General features: G+C 59.5%; 1 protein-coding gene across 1 annotated transcript in view; it reads left to right on the forward strand.

Moving 5' to 3' along the window:
* SHISA7 (shisa family member 7) overlaps positions 1–21,512 on the forward strand; it is a 31,434-nt gene extending 9,922 nt beyond the window's left edge. Inside the window, exons 2-6 of the mRNA XM_038381136.2 lie at positions 3,017–3,974; positions 5,346–5,500; positions 11,195–11,260; positions 11,605–11,754; positions 12,193–21,512. Of these exons, the coding sequence (XP_038237064.1) occupies positions 3,415–3,974; positions 5,346–5,500; positions 11,195–11,260; positions 11,605–11,754; positions 12,193–12,776 (1,515 nt within the window). The 5' untranslated portion in view covers positions 3,017–3,414 and the 3' untranslated portion in view covers positions 12,777–21,512. The remainder of the gene's footprint in view (positions 1–3,016; positions 3,975–5,345; positions 5,501–11,194; positions 11,261–11,604; positions 11,755–12,192) is intronic.
* Positions 21,513–21,938: the final 426 nt, after the last annotated feature.

Below are 21,938 nucleotides of genomic sequence, written 5' to 3' on the forward strand. Positions count from 1 at the left end.
CTTAAGATCATCGGTATCAATTCCTTGCCAAGGCAAATTTTGTGTGAAGTATCGGATTGCCTGACTTCACCCACATTGCTGTGACTGGGGCATTTGGTCCACTGGATGGGGGACACCACATTTTGTGACAGGCTTGTGTAAGACCCTTGGCTCTTGAAAGGTGTTGATCATTGTAGTGGTGGAGATATGGCTGCTGGATTTGTATCTGTTGATCTGGCCGGGTTTGGTGCTGCATTGAGTTGGTGGTTCCTGGTCTGTGGGGAGCTTGCTTCTGCTGATGAGCTTGGAAAGGTTGGTGGGTTGTTGGAAGGCCAGAAGAGGAGGTTCAGAAAAGCTTTCTCAGAATGGGGTCCCTGTCGAGTATGGGTTGTAGTTGTGGGGTGTTAGTTTAATAGGCAGCAGGTTTAAAACAAACAAAAGAAAATATTTATTCACCCAACGCACAGTCAACCTGTGGAACTCTTTGCCGGAGGATGTTGTGAAGGCCAAGACGATAACAGGGTTCAAAAAAGAACTAGATAAATTCATGGAGGATGTGTCCATCAATGGCTATTAGCCAGAATGGGCAGGGATGGTGTCCCTAGCCTCTGTTTGCCACCTGATGTTGGCTACTGTCGGAAGACAGGATACTAGGCTAGATGGACCTTTGGTCTGACCCAGTCTGGCCGTGCTTATGTTCTTAACTAGGCGTGTGCAATTGGGGAGGTTTTATTTCCGTATTGAAGCAGGTTCTCTCGGGATATTCCTTGATGAGATCAACTTTTCTGGTGGAGTGTCTTTGTTTGGTGACAGCGGTTTTCAGCGTGTTAAGGTGAATATCCCGGATTTCCTTTTTGGAGCGTATTCTGCAGTATTGGAATGCCTGGCTGTAGATAACAGACCCATTGGTGTGTTTGGGGTGGGGACTGGATCTGTGATAGTAGGCAGGGTGATCCATGGTTGTCTGTCGGGTTCCAGCGTTGAAGAGGACTGTGGTGCCCAGGAAGCTGCTCCTAGTGTGGGAGGATTTTAGGGGTGGTTGTTGAAGCTGTGGTAGAAATGGACAGGGGAGGTTGGGCTGTCTGCCCACGAGGAAAATATCATTGATGTAGCTCCGGAGCATCATTGGGTTTGTGGTGCATTTTCCCAGAAATTCTCTCGGGAGGTGGCCCATAAAGAGGGTCGGCCTATGGGGGAGCTGTGTGAGTGCCCATGGGCTGGACCAAGCATTTGTTGTCGGATGTACAACTGTCACGGCTGAGGATGAACTGGCTGTGTTTGGCCACGCGTCTGGGGTGGATCTCCAAGGGGCGTCCATTGTCCCGCAAATCTCTGAAGCGGATGGAGATGATGGAGATTCTACAACCTCCCTGGGCAATTTATCCTGGTGCTTAACCACCCTGACAGTTAGGAAAGTTTTTCCTAATGTCCAATCTAACCCCCACTTGCTGCAATGTAAGCCCATTGCTTCTGGTCCTGTCCTCAGAGATTAACAAGAATTTTCTCCCTCCTCTTTGTAACATCTCTTTATGAACTTGAAAACTTATCACATCCTCTCTCAGTCTTCTCTTCTCCAGACTAAACAACCCTGGTTTGTTTTTTTCAGTCTTCCCTCATAGGTCATGTTTTCTAGACCTGAATCACTTTTGTTGCTCTTCTCTGGACTTTCTCCAATTTCTCCACATCTTTTCTGAAATGTGGTGCCCAGAACAGGACACAATACTCCAGTTGAGGCCTAAATCAGCGCAGAGTAGAGCAGAAGAATTACTTCTCGTGTCTTGCTTATGACACTCCCGCCATAAATCCCAGAATGATGTTTGCTTATTTTGCAACAGCGTTAGTGTTGACTCATATTTAGCTTGTGATCCACTTTGACCCCAGATCCCTTTCCGCGGTACTCCTTCCGAGGCTGTCCTTTCCCACTCTGTATGTGTGCAACTGATTGGTCCTTCCTAAGTGGAGCGCTTTGCATTTGTCCTGATTGAATTTCATCCTATTGACTTCAGACCATTTCTCCCGTTGGGGAAGATCATTTTGAATGTGCATTCACCACTGATGCTAACCTATCTGCCCAAGCTTGTAGTTAGCTGGGACACTCGGAGTGCCTTTCCCAGACCCAGAGACAAGCTCTCTACAGATGGACAGCTGGTCTCTTTCTCCAACAGAAGTTGGTCCAATAACAGATATTGCCACACCCGCCTTCTCTCTGCTCCGTTTTTATGTGGCTTGGAGCGTCTGTGGCTTTACAAATGGCACACTAAAAATTGCCTTAAGTTTTGCTTTCCCCTCAACATGTCACACTTTGGGGATCCCAGCCTCAATCCCCTTGATTCTGTTGTGCCTGTGGCTGGGACTAGACCCCTACAATCCCTCATCTCTTTAAACTAGTAATTCATTGGAAATCAATAATGATCAATAAATAACCAGGAAAGAATCAGACACCAGGACACAGGGGTGTCTCGGATCTGGGGTTCCCAGGGGCTATAATATGGCAGAGGGGATGCAGGGGTGTCACAGTGCTGGGGTGCAACGGGGCCCCGATCTTGGTGACTCTGTGTCTGGGCAGCGCCTGGCCCGACGGGGCCCCAATCTTGGTGATTCTGTGTCTGAGCAGCACCCGACCCGACGGGGCCCCGATCTCAGTGACTCTGTGTCTGGGTAGCACCCGGCACGACGGGGCCCTAATCTCAGTGACTCTGTGTCTGGGTAGCACCCGGCACGACGGGGCCCTAATCTCGGTGACTCTGTGTCTGGGCAGCGCCTGGCACGACAGGGCCCCAATCTTGGTGATTCTGTGCCTGGGCAGCGCCCGGTGCGACGGAGCCCTAATCTCGGTGACTCTGTGTCGGGCCAGCGCTCTTGCCATCCCCCCGATCTGCCCCCGCTGGACTGGGGGACAGAGATCTGCCATGGCTCACGACTCCGGAAGCCGGGGTTCTGGGAAAAAGAGCCTGTCCCAGGAGTGGGGATGATGTTGTGCTAGTTGGGGTCATGGTGCGATAGCTACCGACTCCTGCATCTCTCTCTCTCTCTGCAGATTTCTCTCTCGGATTCTTTTATACGGATTGATCCATTTTTTATAACCACAAGAAGGAACCAGCTAACGGGGCCCAGACGCCCTGACCTCCCCTCGCAACTCTGTGCCGTGTCAAGGGACCCTTCTGCGCCCCCCCCGCCACCCAGTGCTATCTGCTGAGCCCCTCCATTCCCCCTACCCAGGGCTGTCCAACGGAATCCATCGTACCCTCCCACCCGGTGCCATCTCCCGGTGCATTTCCCATCTACCTGTCCCCGTGCCCCCACATACACCCCAGCTGCCCATTTACTTGCATCATCTGGAGCCCCTCTGTGCCCTCCTCACCTCCCCCAACCCAGGGCTTCTCCCTGCCCCCCCAATTACCCCCTATCTCCCAGGATCATCCCCCTCCGCACACCATGTACCACCTGCTGACTGTCCTCCTCTGCGCCACCCTGGAGGCCCTGAGCTGCCGGCCAGCCCTGGCGGTCCTCCAGGCTCCTCGCCCAGCCAACCACAGCCGGGCGCTGCCCAGCCTGCTGGCTCACCTCAAGCGGCTGGCAGGGGTCAACGGCACAGGGGCGGGGGCCTGGGGGGGCCGGGCGGCCGAGACATGCCAGGGCTACTACGACGTCATGGGCCAGTACGACGCTGCCTTCAACTGCACCACGGGCGGCTACCGCTTCTGCTGTGGCACGTGCCACTACCGCTTCTGCTGCGAGCACCGGGCCATGCGGCTGGAGCAGGGCCGCTGCACCAATGTGGAGACCCCCTTCTGGGCCCACACCCAGGCCAGCAGCACGGCTGGGCCCGGGGGCCGGGGGCCGGGGGGCTCCGAGGCCGCCCGCCAGCAGAGCAACAGCACCGTCTACGTGGTCTGCGGTGTCATCAGCTTCACCCTGGCCGTGGGCCTGGGCATCAAGGTGGCCTTTGGCAAGGCTTCCCGCCGGCCCCAGGGGCGGGAGATCAACATGCCCAGGTGAGGGGGGAGAGTCGGGGGCCACGGGGAAAGGGGGGAGGGGAGAGATGGGGGGAGTTGGGGGGCCATGAGGAAGGGGGAGAGGGGAGGGGAGAGTCAGGGGCCATGGGAAAAGGGGGAGGGGAGAGGAGGGGGAGTTGGGGGGCCATGAGGAAGGGGGAGAGGGGAGGGGAGAGTCAGGGGCCATGGGGAAAGGGGAAGGGGAGAGGAGGGGGAGTTGGGGGGCCATGAGGAAGGGGGAGAGGGGAGGGGAGAGTCAGGGGCCATGGGGAAAGGAGGAGGGGAGTTGGGGGGCCATGAGGAAGGGGGAGAGGGGAGGGGAGAGTCAGGGGCCATGGGGAAAGGAGGAGGGGGAGTTGGGGGGCCATGAGGAAGGGGGAGAGGGGAGGGGAGAGGCAGCGGGAGTTGGGGGCCGGGGGAAGGGGCCATGACTGGGAGAAGGGAGGGGATTGGGGAGGGGAGTATCAGGAAGTGATGGGGAAAGGGGGAGGGGAGAGGAGGGGGAGTTGGGGAGCAATGAGGAAGGGGAAAGGGGGAGGGGAGAGGAGGGGGAGTTGGGGCCCAGGGGAAGGAGCCATGACTGGGAGAAGGAAGGGGATCAGGGGAGGGGAGTGTCAGGAAGCCATGGGGAGTTTGGGGGCAATGAGGAAGGGGAAAGGGGGAGAGGAGAGGAGGGGGAGTTGGGGAGCAATGAGGAAGGGGAAAGGGGGAGGGGAGAGGAGGGGGAGTTGGGGCCCAGGGGAAGGAGCCATGACTGGGAGAAGGAAGGGGATCAGGGGAGGGGAGTGTCAGGAAGCCATGGGGAGTGGGGGGGCAATGAGGAAGGGGAAAGGGGGAGAGGAGAGGAGGGGGAGTTGGGGGGCAATGAGGAAGGGGAAAGGGGGAGGGAGAGGAGGGGGAGTTGGGGCCTGGGGTAGGGGCCATGACTGGGAGAAGGGAGGGGGTCGGGGAGGGGAGCATCGGGGGGCCATGAGGAAAGGGGGGAGGGGAGTGTCTGGGGTTCATGGGGAAGGGGGGAGTGGAGAGGCAGGGGGAGTTTGGGGTGGGGGGAGGGCAGTAGCAGGGGGGAGTTGGGAGCCGGGGGGGAGAGGGGAAGGGATCAGGGTCAAGGGGAGAGGTGGAGACCAGAGGGAGGGGTGCAGCTGGGGGGAGAGGGGTGGGGAGTTGGGGGCCATGGGGAGACGAGAAGGGAGGGGGCAGGAGAGTGGGGCTGGGTGTGGGGCATGGCAGTGGGAAGGGGGGCAGACAGGACAGTGGGGGAGCACCTAGTGGTGAGGCCGGGCGGGGCAGGGGCTGGGGAAGGGCATTGTGCCCTGGGGGGGGGTGTCCTGTGGGTGTCTGACGGGCGCTGCCCCCCCCCCCGCCCCCCAGGGCTCTTGTCGACATTCTCCGGCACCAGGCTGGGACCAGCTTGCGCTCCGAGCGCGGCAACAGCAACATCCTGAACCCGGCTTCCCAGGACAACGGGCCGGCGCGGCCCCCCAAGAACCTTCACAACCCCAGCAAGCCCTGCCAGAGCAACCTCGGTAGGTTCAGTGGCACTAGGGATGCTGCGCTGCGGGGATCAGGGTGGGGGCTCAGCGGGGGGCGCTGGGCTGCGGGGAGCGGGGGCTCAGCAGGGGGTGCTGGGCTGCGGGGATCAGGGTGGGGGGCTCAGCGGGGGGCGCTGGGCTGCAGGGAGGGGGCGGGGGCTCAGCTGGGGGCGCTGGCCTGCAGGGAGGGGGCAGGGGCTCAGCGGGGGGCGCTGGGCTGCAGAGAGCAGGGTGGGGGGCTCAACAGGGGGCGCTGGGATGCGGGGATCGGGGTGGGGGCTTCAGCAGGGGGGGCTGGGCTGCGGGGAGTGGGGTGAGGGCTCAGCAGGGGGCGCTGGGCTGTGGGGATCAGGGTGGAGGCTCAGCAGGGGGCGCTGGGCTGCAGGGAGCAGGGTGGGGGGCTCGGGAGCGGCACTGGGTGTGTGTCTGGGGTATTCCCCATATCGCTGCCCACCCCTCTCTTGCCCCCCAGCTGCTCCACAACTAGCAGTTTCTCCTCCAAGGACTCTGAGCTGAGTTGTGTGTGGGGGGGTCTATGCAAGGGGCTAGGACATCCTGGGCGGGGTGAGGGGGGGGCTTGCACTCACTGACCCTGGCGCATCCCCTGCCCCACAGGCTGTTAACCCACGGAGTGCATCCCCTGCCCTCCTGCCTCCCACGGGGAACACTGGCCATGCCAAGGGGCGAGACCAGGAGCTGGGGGGGGAATATACTTGACTGCATGGCTGTCATCATCCCCCCACCAGCCTATGCCCCACGATCATCTGCCAGCTGGGCAGAAGGCCAGGGGGGTGTTTGTCTGAGCACCCCACTGAGAAGTTGGGATCAGGGCAGATGGACCCATGGGGCTGATCTGCAGGGCAGGGAGAGGGGTGGGGGTCAGGACCTTACTGGCAGGGGAGGCCATGGGGCCCAGTATCCTAGGGCCAGCATTAGGGGGTTAGATCTGGGGATGACAAGGGAGGGGTGGATTAGTCAGCTCCAGAGTCAGTTCAGCCCCTCCCCGATGCTCAACCCTCCCCCATCACCAATGGGCCCCCTTTCCCAATGGAGCCCCCCCTGTGAGGAGAGGGGGGCGCATTGTCCATGGATTGGGCAGCCTGTCCTCTTCCCTCCGCCAGGGCCCCCCTGGGGGGGCGGCTTGCTGAGACTGAACAAACTCATGTAACACCCGGGGCTGTTAAACAGGCCTGGGACTCGCTGATTTGGGATTGGCACCCCCTGGAGGGGATAGGCCCTGGGCCCCATGCCCTGGACCCCACCATCACCCCCCAGCAAATCTTTGGGCAATGGTATTTTGGAGCCGGTGATTTCTGGGCCCAGGCATTACGGCGCGGGGCATGGTGGGAGATCGCGGTTTGCCATGGCAACTGGTGCTAGCTGTCGTGGGGTGTCTGTGGCTGAGCATTCATGGCAGGGCTGGGGGGGGAGCGGTGGCTGAGTCATTCCCCCTCCCCAGGGCATCCGAAAACCTCCTTGAGGCATGTTCTGTTAAAGGGGGATTACGGGTTCTTGGGGGAGGGGATCTAAAGCAGGGGGTGGGGGAAGCAGAGAAATTGGGGAGGGGTCCCAGCAGCTGGGAGGGGGCAGCAGTGGAGTGCAAGACAGAGGGTGGATTGGGGAGGATCCCAGCAGCTGGGGGCGGGGTGAGGGGAGTGCAGGCTGGGGGGTGGATTGGGGAGGGGTCCCAGAAGCTTTGGGGGGCGGCAGAGGAGTGCAGGCCAGGGGGTTGGATTGGGGAGGGGTCCCAACAGCCGGGACGGCAGCGGGGCAGCGCAGGCCGAGGCGGGGGGGTGGATTAGGGAGGAGTCCTAGCAGCTGGGAGGCTGTAGGGGAGTGCAGGCTGGGGGGTGGATTGGGGAGGCGTCCCAGCAGTTGCGGGGGCAAGGGATGTGCAGGCTGTGGGGGTGGATTGGGGAGGGGTCCCAGCAGCTGGGGGAGCGCAGTCGGGGGGGGGGCAGATTGGAGAAGGGTCCCAGCTGCTGGGGGAGAGAGGGGAGTGCAGTCAGGGGGGTGGATTGGGGAGGGGTCCCAGCAGCTGGGTGTCATGGCCAGTGGGACATTAGTTAGCGGGGCTCAGGGTGGGCTGTCAGTTTAACTCTATCCTGCTGCCCCATATCGCCTCCTGTGGGGTGCAGGATCCCTCTTCGCTCACTGGCCCAAGCGGGCACTTTGTGCTGCCATGACATGGTGGCTGCACCCCAGAAGTGGCTGCATTTGGGAGCGACGTGGCCCTTGTTCTGCTTGGCATGGTTGGTGCCTTTACGGGGGCCGGGTATTTCCGTCTATCGGGAGGGGGACGGAGACGCCCCTGGTCGTCATGAACTGAGCTACTTCTCTAGCGCCCGTCACCATAGCGTCTGGGTTCCTCCCGCTCTTCTCCTGACTCACCCAGGGAGGCAGGGCTGTCATCTCCATTGTGCAGAGGGGGAAACTGAGGCAGGGAGCGACTACGGAACCTGGGCTGGGTCGCTGCAGCTCCATGCATGAAGCAGGCCCGGGGACGAGAACTGATCCCTGTTCATGCAGGGTGGATTCATTTTCCAGGATAGGCTCCAGGGTCTCATTAGTGGGGGACCACGTGGGTGTTCTGGGGGCACTGGAGGGCACTCGACTCCATCGCCCGCACCTAGGAATTGGGGCCCATTGAATATTCTTTGGGGGGCAAATTTCCATTTGCGGCCCCCTGCCTGTAATGCCGGCCCTGAGCCTTCCCTACCATTCTACACTCCCCTCCCCGAGCCAGGAGAGAACCCAGGAGTCCTGGCTTCTGCTGGGGTGCGCCCTGGAAGTTGGGCAGCTTTAGGCAGGCCCTGGGAGACACCCAGTGGCTGTTTGGAGAATGGCAGATTTCTTCATTGCACTGCTCCGGAGAATATCCATCCATCCCTCCCTCCCCTGCACCCCACATCCCCCCCAATCCCTCCCTCCATCCCTCCCCTGCACCCCCACATCCCCCGATCCCTCCATCCATTCCTCCCCTGCACCCCCACATCCCCCGATCTCTCCCTCCATTCCTCCCGCTGCACCTCCACATCCCTACGATCCCTCTGTCCATCCCTCCCCTGCACTTTAACATCCCCAATCCCTCCCTCCATCCCTCCCCTGCACCTCCACATCCCCCAATTCCTCCATCCCTCCATCCCCTTGCACCCCCACATCCCCCTGATCCCTCTGTCCATCCCTCCCCTGCACCTTCACATCCCCCAATCCCTCCCTCCATCCCTGCCCTGCACCTCCACATCTCTGATCTCTCCATCCCTCCCCTGCACTCCCACATCCCATCCCTCCCCTGCACACCCATATTCACTAATCTCTCCATCCATCCCTCCCCTGCAGCCCACATTGCCCCAATCCCTCCCTCCATTATTTCCTTGCACCCCCATATCCCCCGATCCCTCCCCTGCACCCCCACATTCCCGCTCACCCCAGAGGTATCTGCCCTTACACATTACTTTTAAGGGGTTGGGGGGTTTTTGTCACCAGACAGAAAATACCATCAGGGGGACCCAGAGGTGTCTGAGCTCATACATTACCTTCAAGCTGCGTGGGTGTTTGTCCCCAGACAGAAAATAACATCAGTCAGACCCAGCAATCTGACCTTGCACCTTGCCTTTAAGGGGCTGAGGTTTTTTTTGTCACCAGACAGAAAAGACCATCAAGCGGATCTGGGCCAGAAGTGTCTGACCTTGCACCTTACCTTTAATGGGCTGGGTTTTTTTTGGTCCCCAGACAGAAAATACCATCAGGCAGACCCAGACCTGTCTGACCTTGCACATTACCTTTAAGGCGCCAAACTTTTTTGTCCCCAGACAGAAAATACCATCAGGCAGACCCAGAAATGTCTGACCTTGCACATTACCTTTAAGGCGCCAAGCTTTTTTGTCCGCAGAGAAAATATCCTGAGGTGGACCCAGAAGTCTCTTACCTTGAACCTTACCTTTAATGGGCTGGAGGGGTTTTTTTGTTTAGTTTTGTGTCCCCCAGACAGAAAATACCATCAGGCGGACCCAGAAGTGTCTGACCTTGCACATTACCTTTAAGGCACCAAGTTCTTTTGTCCCCAGACAGAAAATACCATCAGGCGGACCCAGAAGTGTCTGACCTTGCACATTACCTTTAAGGCGCCAAGTGTTTTTGTCCCCAGACAGAAAATACTATCAGGCAGACCCAGAAATGTCTGACCTTGCACATTTCCTTTAAGGTGCCAAGCTTTTTTGTCCCCAGACAGAAAATACCATCAGGCGGACCCAGAAGTGTCTGACCTTGCACATTACCTTTAAGGCGCCAAGTTTTTTTGTCCCCAGACAGAAAATACCATCAGGCGGACCCAGAAGTGTCTGACCTTGCACATTACCTTTAAGGTGCCAAGTTTTTTTGTCCCCAGACAGAAAATACTATCAGGCAGACCCAGAAATGTCTGACCTTGCACATTACCTTTAAGGCGCCAAGGTTTTTTGTCTCCAGACAGAAAATACCATCAGGCGGACCCAGAAATCTCTGACCTTGCACCTTACCTTTAAGGGGCTGGGGGGTTTTTGTTGTTGTTTTTTGTCCCCAGAAGGAAAATCGCACCAGGGGGCCCTGTCCCGGGTTCACAGTGGCGCCAGTGGTGCCCTGGAGCCGGGCCCAGGCTCAGAAGGGGCCCCGGCCTGCTCCGCTTGCTCTGCGCCCCGAGACCCCGCCAGCCCCCTGGCTCCCCCCTCCCCCACCACTTGCTCCTCTCTGCCCCCTGGCCCCAGCCGCCAGATCCTCTCTGCCCCCCTGGCCGGACCCCAGTGCACCCCCGGCTCCGGGCAGTCTCTGCTTCCCACCATCTGTGGGGCCCCCCTGTCGCCCCTGGCAGAGCCGCCTGGGACTGGAGCAGGAGCCCCGCCAGTCCCAGCCAGTTGATGGGGGCGCAGTGTGGGGGGCTTGGCTGGGCCCCTTCAGGCAAGTGGGTCCTGAGGGAGCCTGGCCGGGGCAGGCCCTGGCCTGGCTGATCGCGCCACTTCCCAAGGGGCCGGAGCGATTTCCGGCCCCGGGGCCAGCCCTGCTGTGCTGCCAGCTCAGCCCAGCACGACTCGCCTCCCAGCAGGGCCAGTGAGTGTGGCCGGGAGGCAGGGGCGTGGGGGAGGGGGTATGGTGGGTGCTGGCTGTGAGGGGGCGGGGTAGATGTGTGTGTTGGGGCACATGGAGTGGGGTTCTGTATGGGGGTGCTGGGCAGTTGTGTGGTGGGGCTGTGGGCAGGGGGGGTGTTGTGCAGGGTGCTGTGCATTTGTGGGTGGGTCTGGGAGGGTGCTGGGCATAGTGGGTTGGGGGGGCTCTGGCCATAGGGAGTTGGGGGGTGTTGGGCAGGGCGGGGAGGGGCTGTGTGGCGTGACATGGGCCCGCTCCCCCGAGGGGAAGGGGCAGGCCAAAAGCACATGGCCAGGCAGCCGGTTTGTAAATAGTGCCCTTGCCCTGGGCTGGGCGGAGCGGGGCCGGTCCCTCGCTCTGGGGGCTGACGTCCCAGCACCACGCTCCACTGCCCCCACGGGGGCCCACAAATACGTTTGGTGCCGGGCCCACAAAAGGTTAATCCGGCCCTGGGGGGACCCAGAGGTGTCTGACCTCGCACGTTACCTTTAAGGGGCTGGGTTTTGGTGGTGGGGTGTGGGGTTTGGGGTTTTTTTGCCCCCAGACGAATAACTCGGCTTTGCCTTGCAGACAATGTGCACCACAACTACGTGCACCTCAACGTGAGCAGCCCGAAGCACCACGCCGCCACGCTGGGTAGGTGACGCAGGGGGCGACGGGCCCAGCTCTGTACCCCAGGGCCGGGGGAGGGGGCCCCATTTTCTCACCCGAACTGCCCCAGGGAATCCGAATCCTCCAGCTGGGAAACGGGGGGTGGGGAGGGAGGGAGATAAAATGGCTCAGCGATTTAATCTCTATCTTCACCCCTCCCCCAACCCCCTCTCCCTGGCCTCCTCCCTACTGACCCCTCTCCCCACACTCCCTCTTCCCCTCCCCTAACCCCCTCCCTCCATCTGTCCCCTCCACCTCCCTCTGGACCCCTCTCCCCACACTCCCTCTTCCCCTCCCCGTCCTCCCCCATCTCTTCCTGCCCACCCCAGACTGGCGAGTGCATCACACCCCAACCTCGGGCCTGAAGTACAACACGCTCACCTGCTCCCGCTCCTTCCACAACCTCTCGCACCTGCCCCCGTCCTACGAGTCGGCCATCAAGTCGGAGCTCAGCCGCTACTCCTCGCTCAAGAGGCTGGGTGAGCCAGGGGCCCTGCCACTGGGGGGCGCTCACAGCCCGACCCCACTGCTGCCACCAGCCCCTGGGGACTCTCCCGGGGGCCACAGCTGGCCTGGGGAAGAATGGGGCCCGAGGCCTTTCCCCTCTAGGGGGCGCCAGCTCCCATGTGGCCTCAGGGTGGGGACGGGCTGGCTCAGGGGGGCAGGGAACGGGGCCCAGAGCCTTTCCCCTCTAGGGGGGGCCATCGGTTCCCAGGACTGACTGGCAGCCTGTGGGGGAAATGAATTCATTCACGGTGGCCCTGTCCGGCCATGGAGCCTGTGAACGTGCAAAGGAGAGTTGGTCACATTGTTCATTATCTGCCACCCCCCTGCCCCACCCCTCCTGCCTTTGCCCCCCCATCCCCCTGCCCCTCCCCTGCTGCCTTTGCCCCCTCCATCCCCCCCGCCCCCCCCAGCGGAGAAGGACATGGACGAGCTGTACCTGAAGCGACGGCACCTGGCCGAGCTGACGCGGGGCACGCTGCCCCTGCACGCCATGAAGATGAACTACGAGCGCTACGGGGAGGCGGCCCAGCACCCGCGGCGGGTGATGTCCCAGGAGCACATCCTCTCGGATGGCTACCGCCCCTCCCCCTACGAATGCACCGGCCCCCGGGAGCGGGTCGTCTCCCACGAGCGGCTGCTCTCCCGCGAGGCCCTGCACTCCCAGGAGCCTCTGCTCTCACCCGAGCGCCTGCACCAGGGCACTGGGCCCTTCCAGGAGCTGCGGCTGGGCCACCAGAAGGCCCTGTCCCAGACCAACATCTGTGCCGCTGGCACCCCGCTGCTCGAACGCCACCAGGGGCACAAGATGAACTCCCACCCGTCCTCCGCCAACTCCGCCCAGGCTGCCTGGGAGGTGGGCAGCAACCACACGGCCAACCGGCGCCAGGGCTTCGGCGCCCGCCGCCAGAGCACCATCGAGCAGCTGCAGTTCATCCCCGGGCACCACCCCAGTCAGCACCTCCGCACCGGGAGCAAGAACGAGGTCACCGTGTGAGGGCCCGGCTCAGGTGGACTCGACTTTCCAAGGCCATAGCTCTCTTCCTCCTCCTCCTCTGTGTCTTCCCCCCTTCCGTCCTTCCCGTCTTTTTTCTTGAACTGGGCGGCCCACTGGGCTTCAAGGCCTTTGCCGGGCTTTGGTGGCATCTGCCTTTGACGACCTCAGCGCCATGGGCCCTGTCAACTTTTGATGATGTCAGGGTTGCGTTGAACCCATCCACGCTGGATGACGTCAGCCCCTGGGGCCCTGTCGACATTGGGTGACATCGAGATTGCCTTGTCTCCGTCCATGTTAGATGATGTCCACAACTGGTGACATCACTGCTGTGGGCCCTCTTGACTTGTGGTGATATCAAGATTGCCTTGGGCCCGTCCGTGTTGGGTGACCTCAGTGCCACAGGCCTTGTCAACTTTTGATGATGTCAGGGTCGCTTTGAACCCATCCACGTTGGATGACGTCAGCCCCTTGGAACCTGTCGAGATTGGGTAAGGTCAAGATTGCCTTCTCTCTGTCCATGTTAGATGATGTCATTGCTCTGGGCTCTATCGACTCCTGATGTCAAGATTGTGTTGGGCCTCTCCATGACTGATGACATCAGTGCTGGGGGCCCTCTCAACTTTTGTTGATGTCAGGATTGCCTGGGGCCCATCCACATTGGGTGACATCAGCACCATGGGCCCTGTCAACATTTGATATAAAAGTGGTGTTGGGCCTGTCCCTGTTGGATGACATCAGCACCATGGGCCTTGCTGACATTTGATGATGGCAAGATTGTGTTGGACCCATCCACGTTCGATGATGTCAAATTGCATTTGGCCTGTCCACCGACATCAGCGCTGTGGGCCCTGTTGATGTTGATGATGTCAAGATAGTCAGGCCTGTCCATATAGGATTACGTCAGTGCTGTGGTTGTGTCAACATTTGATTCCATCAGGACCAGCTGTCCTGTTGACTTTTGATGATGATGTCAGCACTGGCCATCTTTGATGACATCTGCACTGTGGCCCTTGTCTATGTGTCATGATGTCAGTACCACCAAGTCCATCAACCTGTGATGATGTAAACACTGTGGGTCAACCTTTGATGATGCCAAGAGGGCTCTCAACCTCTGCCATCAATACCGTCTCCATCTCATGACATCCATGACACTGTGGACCTTGTCGGTGACTGAGTGCTGTGGGCCTTGTCGAAGTCTGATGACATCATCGCCGTTTCATGGTCTCGACACTGTGGACCTCGTTGACCGTGAATGACACCAGTGTCCTGGGGGTCAGTCTGTTGGTTTTGACATCAGTCCAGTGGCTCCGTTGCCAATTGACGATGCCTGTTCACTGGGCGTTGCCACTGATGATGTCACAGCAGTTGGCCTGGTCAATAGTTGAGGAGATCAAGCACTGCCAGACCATCATCAACCCTTGATTATGTCAGCACTGCGGACTTTGTTGGTGATGGATGATGTCAAGATCATCAGGGTCTGTTGACCTTTAATGTCGGCCCTGTTGATATTCAGTGATGTCAACTCTGTGGACCTGGTTCCTTTTTTTGATGATATCAACACTGTGGGCCTCGTCTATCTTTGATTATGTCAGTGCTGTGGGCCCAGTCCACTTGTTGATGATGTCACCGCTGTGGACCCAATCCCCTTTTTTATGACATCACAGCTGTGGACCTGGCCCGCTTTTTGATGCTATCACCGCCAGAGGCGCGGCCCCCCTTTTGAGACTCAGCCCACCCCATGATGTCATGCCCGTCGGCCCCGTCCATTCAATGAGGACGCCATGGTGCCTTCCGATGACATCACCGCTCCCCTCCAGCAGGCCGGATGCCTCCTGGCGCCGGGGTAGGAATAAGCGGCCCCCTCACCTCGGATCTCATGGCCGGGGCTGGGAATTCATCAAGTGGGCCATGATATGGCCAAACCTCTACTTCCATCCCATGCCACAGCTGCCCCCCATGTACATATCTTTATATAGCGCTCTCTGGTTTCTCTCTTCCAGTGTTTCGGCTCTTTGGATTTCCACCCCACTCCATTGCCATGGGGCAGGGGAGTACGAGCCCCCACCCCTCCAGCACACGTGAATGTAATTTGAACAGCCTCAGCTCTTTCAAACTCCACCCCTCTCTCCCCAAGATCGTGGGTCACCCCCACGCCAGGGGGGTAAATGGGTCTTCATATCATGCCTTTTTCTTTATTTCTCTTCCGTTTCTTCGCGGGCCGCTTGCTAGGCCCTGGGATCTTCGATCTCATCACCCAGTAGAGTTCTGACGGGTCTCAGCCTCAAACCTTTTCATCCCTTCTTCCCCCTCTGCGCTCAGACCCCGACCCTCCAATTCCAAAACATGCTCCTCCTTCTGGACTGCGGTATGCCTATGGGGTATGGTTGGCTGCTACTGATACAAAGGCACTGAGATGGGGTCCTGCCGCGCTGGGCGCTGCACAGATATCATCACCAAGAGCGGAGTCACGTCAGGCCAGGCGCTGCCCCATCACACCGGGTACTGCCCAGACAAAGAATCACTGAGATTGGGGCCCCGTAGCACCGGGCACTGCCCAGATACATACTATCTGTGTCTTCCCCACAGAGCTCTCCATCTAAACGTATCAAAATCAGCTGGAACTCAGGCTAACCCACAGGGCTCCCTCTCCCCTTCATGGCTGTACCATGGATAGTGGTTTATAGGCCACGTACCACTGGAGCTCTTTAGCCCAGATGCAACACAATCCCATTCTTCCCCAAGGCATTAGAAACTCCCGAGGGCCTTGGCATGGCTTCTGGTACAGACCGTCCAGCCTTAAATAAAACCCCTCTCTTCACATTGGCTTCTGACCTCAGGGGACTCTCTGCAACCCTGGCAGGCAGTAGCTTAAACACCAATACAAGGAGTGGCTTTATTGCTATACAGTTAGCCTTCGGAACTCCCCACCACTGGATGTCGCTGTGGCCAAAAGCTTAGGTGCCTACAAAGGATCAGCTTCTCTAGAGGTCACTGTGACTCATGGCAATTCAGCTGGGCCCTCTGTCGCAAATCTCTTCAGCTGGGGTTATAAATCAAGAGCTGAAATCATTTAAAGCCAACCCCCTGGGTGGGTTAGTCCGTATTTGCCCCCCAGGAGATGTCTTGTCCTTTCCTCTGAAGCAAGTCTGTAGAGACCACTGGTGGAGACGGGATACCAGGCTAGATGGGCCTGCCCACTGGTCAGTTCTTAGACTCCTATGATTTTTGCGGGGGGTGCTTCAGTGTTTGGGGTGCCCGTCTCAAACGGCTGATTGTGAGAGAGGCGGGCGCTCAGTGCTGCCAGGTGATTGGGAATGCCTTGATGGCATCCGGAAATCACAGGAACAGAGGAAATTGACTAGAGCTGATTAATGGGCCCATCTAGCCCGTCCCGTCTCTGACTGTGACCAGTACCAGATACTTCAGGGGAAGGTGGTTAAAGCAGAAGGTTTGGGGACTTAGGACTCCTGGGGTCTATCCCTGGGGCTGGGAGGGGAGCGAATCTAGTGGTTAGAGCAGGGGAAGGGGGTCAGGTGTCAGGACTCTTGGGTTCCATTCCCCCTAAGACCGGTTTGATATCCCTTCCTACGTTACGTTCCCGCCGGAGAATCCTGTTCTCCATAAAGTCTGGGACCTGTTGGGCACACTGGGATCGCCTAGTCTAGCCCCCAGCGTAATGCAGGCTGGGCCTGTCCTCTCCCCTTTTGAACTACCCTAAATTCTTGTTTTCAACGACTCCCTGTCGCCGTGAGTTCCCCAGGCTCATTCCACATCATGTGGAAAAAAGCATGCCTTTAACTCCCCTTGTCCTTTTAGCCAGTCTCTCACGCTCCCCTCCCTGCCTCCCCCATTTCAAAACACCACCCCGCCCCCGGCAGTTAACCCTTTGGACACTCTGAATTCAGAGGCCGCCCCTTTAAGGGTCAGGCTGCGGGATATACCAGGCAGGGGGGGTTAGGATTTGTTTTTTTAGGGCCCCCTTTTGAGGGGTGATTTTCTCTCCCCCCGTCCCCCTGCCTGATCGTCCAGGGGTGGCGAAGCTGTAAGCTTCCCCCTCCTGATGGGGAGCCCCAGCCTCCAACCTTCCCCTCCCCCAGCTAGATTTCTGCCCCCCCTGCCCCCTTCTCAGGATCTTTGGATGAGGTCAGCTGGGGTCTGCCCCCTTGACTTCACTGGTGCCATAGGGCAGAGAATAACCGTGGCGCAGGACGCCCCGGCCCTGACCCACAGCTGCCCCCAATGGGCCCCAGGGGGCAGGGAATAGCCACAACTCAGGGCACCTCTGCCATGCCTCCGATCTGCCCCATGGGCCCTGGGGGGCAAGGAATAGCTACAGCGTTGAGCGCCCCGATCTGCCCCCTACTGCCTGGTGCGGGTGCAGCACCCTCACCCCGGCTGGGGCAGAGCACCCAGGGGCCCAAGCGTCCGGGGGAGAAGCCCTTGGGTTTTCTGCCCCACAACACTGGCGACGGCTGCACAAGCCATTCCCCCATCACCCCCACCTCTCCACTATGTCCTGCCCCCGGGATCTGTGGGGGACCCCCTCTGCCCCCCCATTCCTTCCCGAGCCCCCTTCGTCTCCCTCCCCAAACATCCCCTCCTCCGCTGAACTTGAATCAAGGGCTAATGTTTCCTCTTCCTCCCCTCCTTGCCCCAGGGGTATTTTCGTGTTGGGAGGGGCAGGTCGGGGCGGGGACAGGGTTTTGTTGCTGTTGTTGTTGTTTTTTGGAAGTATCTCAATGCAAAACTTTCCCCTGATGGGGGGGACCCCAGGCTTTGGGGGGCAGAGGGAGCCGAGCCATTGGCCCCATTCACCCTGCCCTTTGCCCCCCAACTCGAGCCACCACCACCCCCCAAATAATCCCAGGGATTTTGGATCTTCCCAGTCAGCTCAGACCCAAGATGGGTTTGGGGGGGAACCGGTTTGGGAGACCACTGTGGGCCTCCCTTGTGTGGCCCTCCTGGGTGGGGGGGGTGTCAGTGCCTCCTCCCCCTCGGTCCCATGCCTCCAAGCATAAGCCATAGTTGACCGGGGGCAGGTTGGGTCCCCAGATGAACACCATTCGGCCAGGATGGGACATGTAACCCGCCCTGTGGGGGTCCGTGTTAGAGGAAAGGTGCTGAGATGTGGGGGGACTGGCTGGGGGGGGATCCCTAGTCACCCCACTTCACTGGGAGCAGGGCGGGAGGGCGGTCATGGCATCCTCAGGGATTGTACAGACCAGAGTGAGCACAAGGATGGGGGCAGTATGTGTAAGGGGTGGGGGCATGGCAGGAGGTGTGAGGGGAGCGTGGGGGGAAGTTGGTGGGAGAAATGGGGGGATGACAGAGGTAGGGAGGTGCAGTAGGAAGGGGGGGATTGGCAGGAGAAATGTGGGGGGACAGCGGAGATGTATGAGGAATGTGGGGGGATGGCAGGAGGTTTTGGGGGATGGTGGGAGCTCTGGGGGGATGACGGAAGTGGAGGGTTGGCACGAGGAATGTGGGGGGACAGCAGAGGTGTGTGAGGAATGTGGGGGGGATGGCAGGAGGTGTGGGGGGACAATGGAGGTGGGGGTTGGCAGGAGCAATGTGGGGGGACGGTGGAGGTGTGGGAGGAACATGGGGGGACAGTGGAAGGTGGGAGGTTGTGGGAGTTGGTGTGAAGTGTGTGAGGAATGTGAGGGTTCAGTGGAAAGGCGTGGAGAGATGACGGAGGTGTGGGGGGACAGCAGAGGGGTGAGGGGTCTCTGGGAAGTGCAGAGGTTGGCAGGAGGTGGGAGGGGCTGCGTGGGTGGGTTGTGTATGAAGAGAACGCGTGTGTGGGGTGCGCGGGTGTGGGAGTGGTGCCAGCGCGGGCATGCTGGGTTGTGTCCGGCTGTTGGCGTTGGGTGTGTTGGCACGCGCATGGCAGGATCCGGGGAGGCTCAGCAGGGGAACAGTGTGTGTTGTATGGTGTGTCCGCGGCTCCATGCCTGAGACCCAGCTCTTCCTTCCCCTCTCAGGACTAGGGGGCCCGCACACCGCAGAGACCAAAACCCACCATCCGGGCCGATCCCCCCACCCCATGCTCAGCACCCACTCCCCATGGGAGTCCATGGCACATCCTCCCCTTTGGGGCTGGGATATGTCGCTCCTCCGTCCCATGGCCCAATTCTGGAGGACTCCCGGTATGATGCTGAGGGGCCGGTTCTTCAGCCCCCAGGTGTCCTGTTTTGCATTTTTTTTAATATAAAAAATAAAACGGTGTCTTCTATTTTTAGAGCTGCGACTGTTTTGACCAGTCGCGTCACACGCGCTAAGGGTTAAGCCATAGGCTCTGACTGGAAAGCCCAGCCTCGGCTTGCGAGGTGCCCTCCCCACTCCTGATGGGCCGGCACGTGGCGTTGACTCCGGCCCGTCTGCTTCGCCGGCCGGCAGGTACGGCAGTGCCTCCCACGAAGTTCTGTGCAATCGGACGGGCGCGTTGGCCCCCCTGGCTCCCACGCTCGAGGTGTGACCAGTCTCGAAGCCAGCCCTAGGCCTTGCTTCGCGGCCACCGGGCTCTCGTCGCTCCTCAGGAGGCCCTAGTGCATCGGAGCTCCCCCGGCTCGGCGGAACGAGGCACGCAGTGTCCGTGCCCAGCTGTGCGTGTGGGCAGGAGGACCTGGATCCGGAGCGCATGGGAACGGCTGTATAAATGGCCCATAAACAAGGGTCTACACTCAGCTTGTTACCGCTCGTTCACCCTCTGCCATTCACGGTCTGTTAGGCACTAGGCAGCGTGCTAGTGGTGAGCATGGGTGTCTCGATAGTCATTTGCTATTCACTCCTCCCTGTTCACTGCTCTCTGTTCACTTTGTTGTTCACTTTGTTATTCACTTCCACTACCCCCGTTCACTGCTCACCTTTCACTATTAGTTATTTGCTATTCACTGTTCACTGTCTCCATTCACTCCTCACCGTTCACTGTTAGTTATTTGCTGTTCATTGTTCACTCTCCCCATTCCCTGTTCACCGTTTCACTCTTCACCATTCATTGCCCGCTATGCAGTTTGCACTCTCAGATATCCCTCACTATTCTTCATTCACTATTCGGCCCTCGTGTTTCATTCTTCGCTCTTCTTGTTCACGGTGTAACTCACTCTTTGCCGTTCACTGTTCTTCTTTCTCTTGTCACCATTTCTCATTAAGGTCCCCTCGTTCCCCGTCCGCTGTGCTTTGCATACGATTCCCTCTTCATCGCTCACTCTTCCCTGCGTCTTCGCTAGTTCTCATTCCCTTGCCGTTGGCTCCTCCTCACCCGCCAGGCCGTTTTGAGAAAGGCCCAGGAAGACAGCGGGTGTGTGAGCCCCACCATGGGCGACAAGTGCAGAGAGTGTCCCGTGACCAATCAGTTGGGCTCCTGTGGCTCAAACCCAGGGAAATCAGGGCTAAACCCAAGGGAACAGGAGGGGCCTTAGCAGCAGGTTGTTCCACCTTCCCTGGTAGTGGAAGGGCCCCGATAACTAGCTGCTGAGGACGGGGAACCCATTTCCCCTGCCACACGTCGACTCGTTTTCTGCCAGCAGAGGCTGATGTACCCCTGATGTACCCCCAACACGCCATCTTTGGACAAAAAGGGGAATGTTGCCCCCTGCTGATCCCCCTGCTCCACAGCCCAGCGCCCACTGCTGAGCCCCTGCCCTGCAGCCCAGTGCCCCTCCCGCCCCGCTCCCCACAGCCCAATGCCCCCTGCTGAGCCCCTGCCCCGCTCCCCACAGCCCAGTGTCCCCCTGCCCCACCCTGCCCCGCTCCGTGCAGCCCAGCGCTCCCTGCTGAGTCCCTGCCCCATTCCCCGCTGCCCAGCGCCCCCTGCTGAGCCCCCCGCCCCTTCCCTACAGCCCAGCGCCCCCTGCTGAGCCCCCCATCCCTTCCCTGCAGCCCAGTGACCCCTGCCCCAGTCCCGTCAGTACAGTGGCCCTTGCTGAGCCCCCACCATTCTCCCCGCAGCACGACGCCACCTAGCACCAAACTGGCCTGCACAAACTGCCCGGGGAGAGCGCCCCATAGTGAGCAAAGGGTCCATTTAGCCTTGTACCCTGCCCTCTCTCTGCCCCCCCACCCCAAATAAGACCCATGGGCCCATCTAGCTCAGTAGCCCACCCCCTGCCAGCCCACTCCGGTTAGACCTGTGGGCCCATCTACCCCGGTATCTGATCCCATCTCTGGCAGTGGGCAGCACCAGCTGTCTCAGAGGTAGGTACAAGGACAACCCTAGTGGGCAGCCGGGGGGGCAGCCTTCCAAACCCCAGTGCGGCAGGCAGAGTGGGGGGAGGCGAGTTGGTGGTGTTGCCCTTCTGGCTCTGAACTCCCCCTGGCCTGGCACGGGGGTTCATGTGCCTTAAGGTCACCGTCTGCGGCCGCCTACCCCTGCGGCAGCATTGGGGCGGGAGCCCCGTCTGGCTACAAAAATGACGCAGCCCCTGGATCGCACAGAACTCGGAAGGCGCCAGAACCAAATCAGGTTAATTTAAACGGAATTACAAGCAAAAAACCAAAACAAAAAAAAAACCCTAATAATTAATAATAATCAAAGTTAACTAATTAATAATAATTAAAATTAACTACCGCCTCAATGAATCAGGGGACCACGCCAGCGGGTGCGGCAAATCTCGAAGGACTCTGGGCTCAACCCATAGGCCAGTGACTCCATGTGTATTTAAAGGAGAAATAAAGTTGTTATAAAGTACCCGGGAATTGCTGTAATTTTGGGATTTTGAATAAACTGATGTTTCCTGCTGCTGGTTTTGAGTCCTCCCCTCGCTGTCAGCTGTTATGACAGTGTGCAGACACGGCCCCTCTAGGGGGGCGGGGCCAGTTATATGGGGACCCCCTCACCTGCCACTGGGACGTGGCCCCTATGGAATGGGGTAGGGAGCTGGGTATTTGGGGGCCCCTCACCTTCTGGGGTGGGATGCGGGGGCTGGTTATACAGGGGGACCCCTAGCCTGGTGCTGGGATGTGCCCCCTCTGGGGTGGGACACGGGGGCTGGTTATACAGGGGGACCCCTAACCTAGTGCTGGGATGTGGCCCCTCTGGGGTGGGACGTGGGGGCGGGTTATACAGAGGGACCACACCCAGCGCTAAGACGTGGCCTTTCTGGCATGGGGAACAGGTGCTGGGGATCTGGGGACCCCTTGCCTGGCACTAAAACACAGCAC

This window comes from Dermochelys coriacea, chromosome 23, assembly GCF_009764565.3.
Source record: "Dermochelys coriacea isolate rDerCor1 chromosome 23, rDerCor1.pri.v4, whole genome shotgun sequence".
NCBI lineage: Eukaryota > Metazoa > Chordata > Testudines > Dermochelyidae > Dermochelys > Dermochelys coriacea.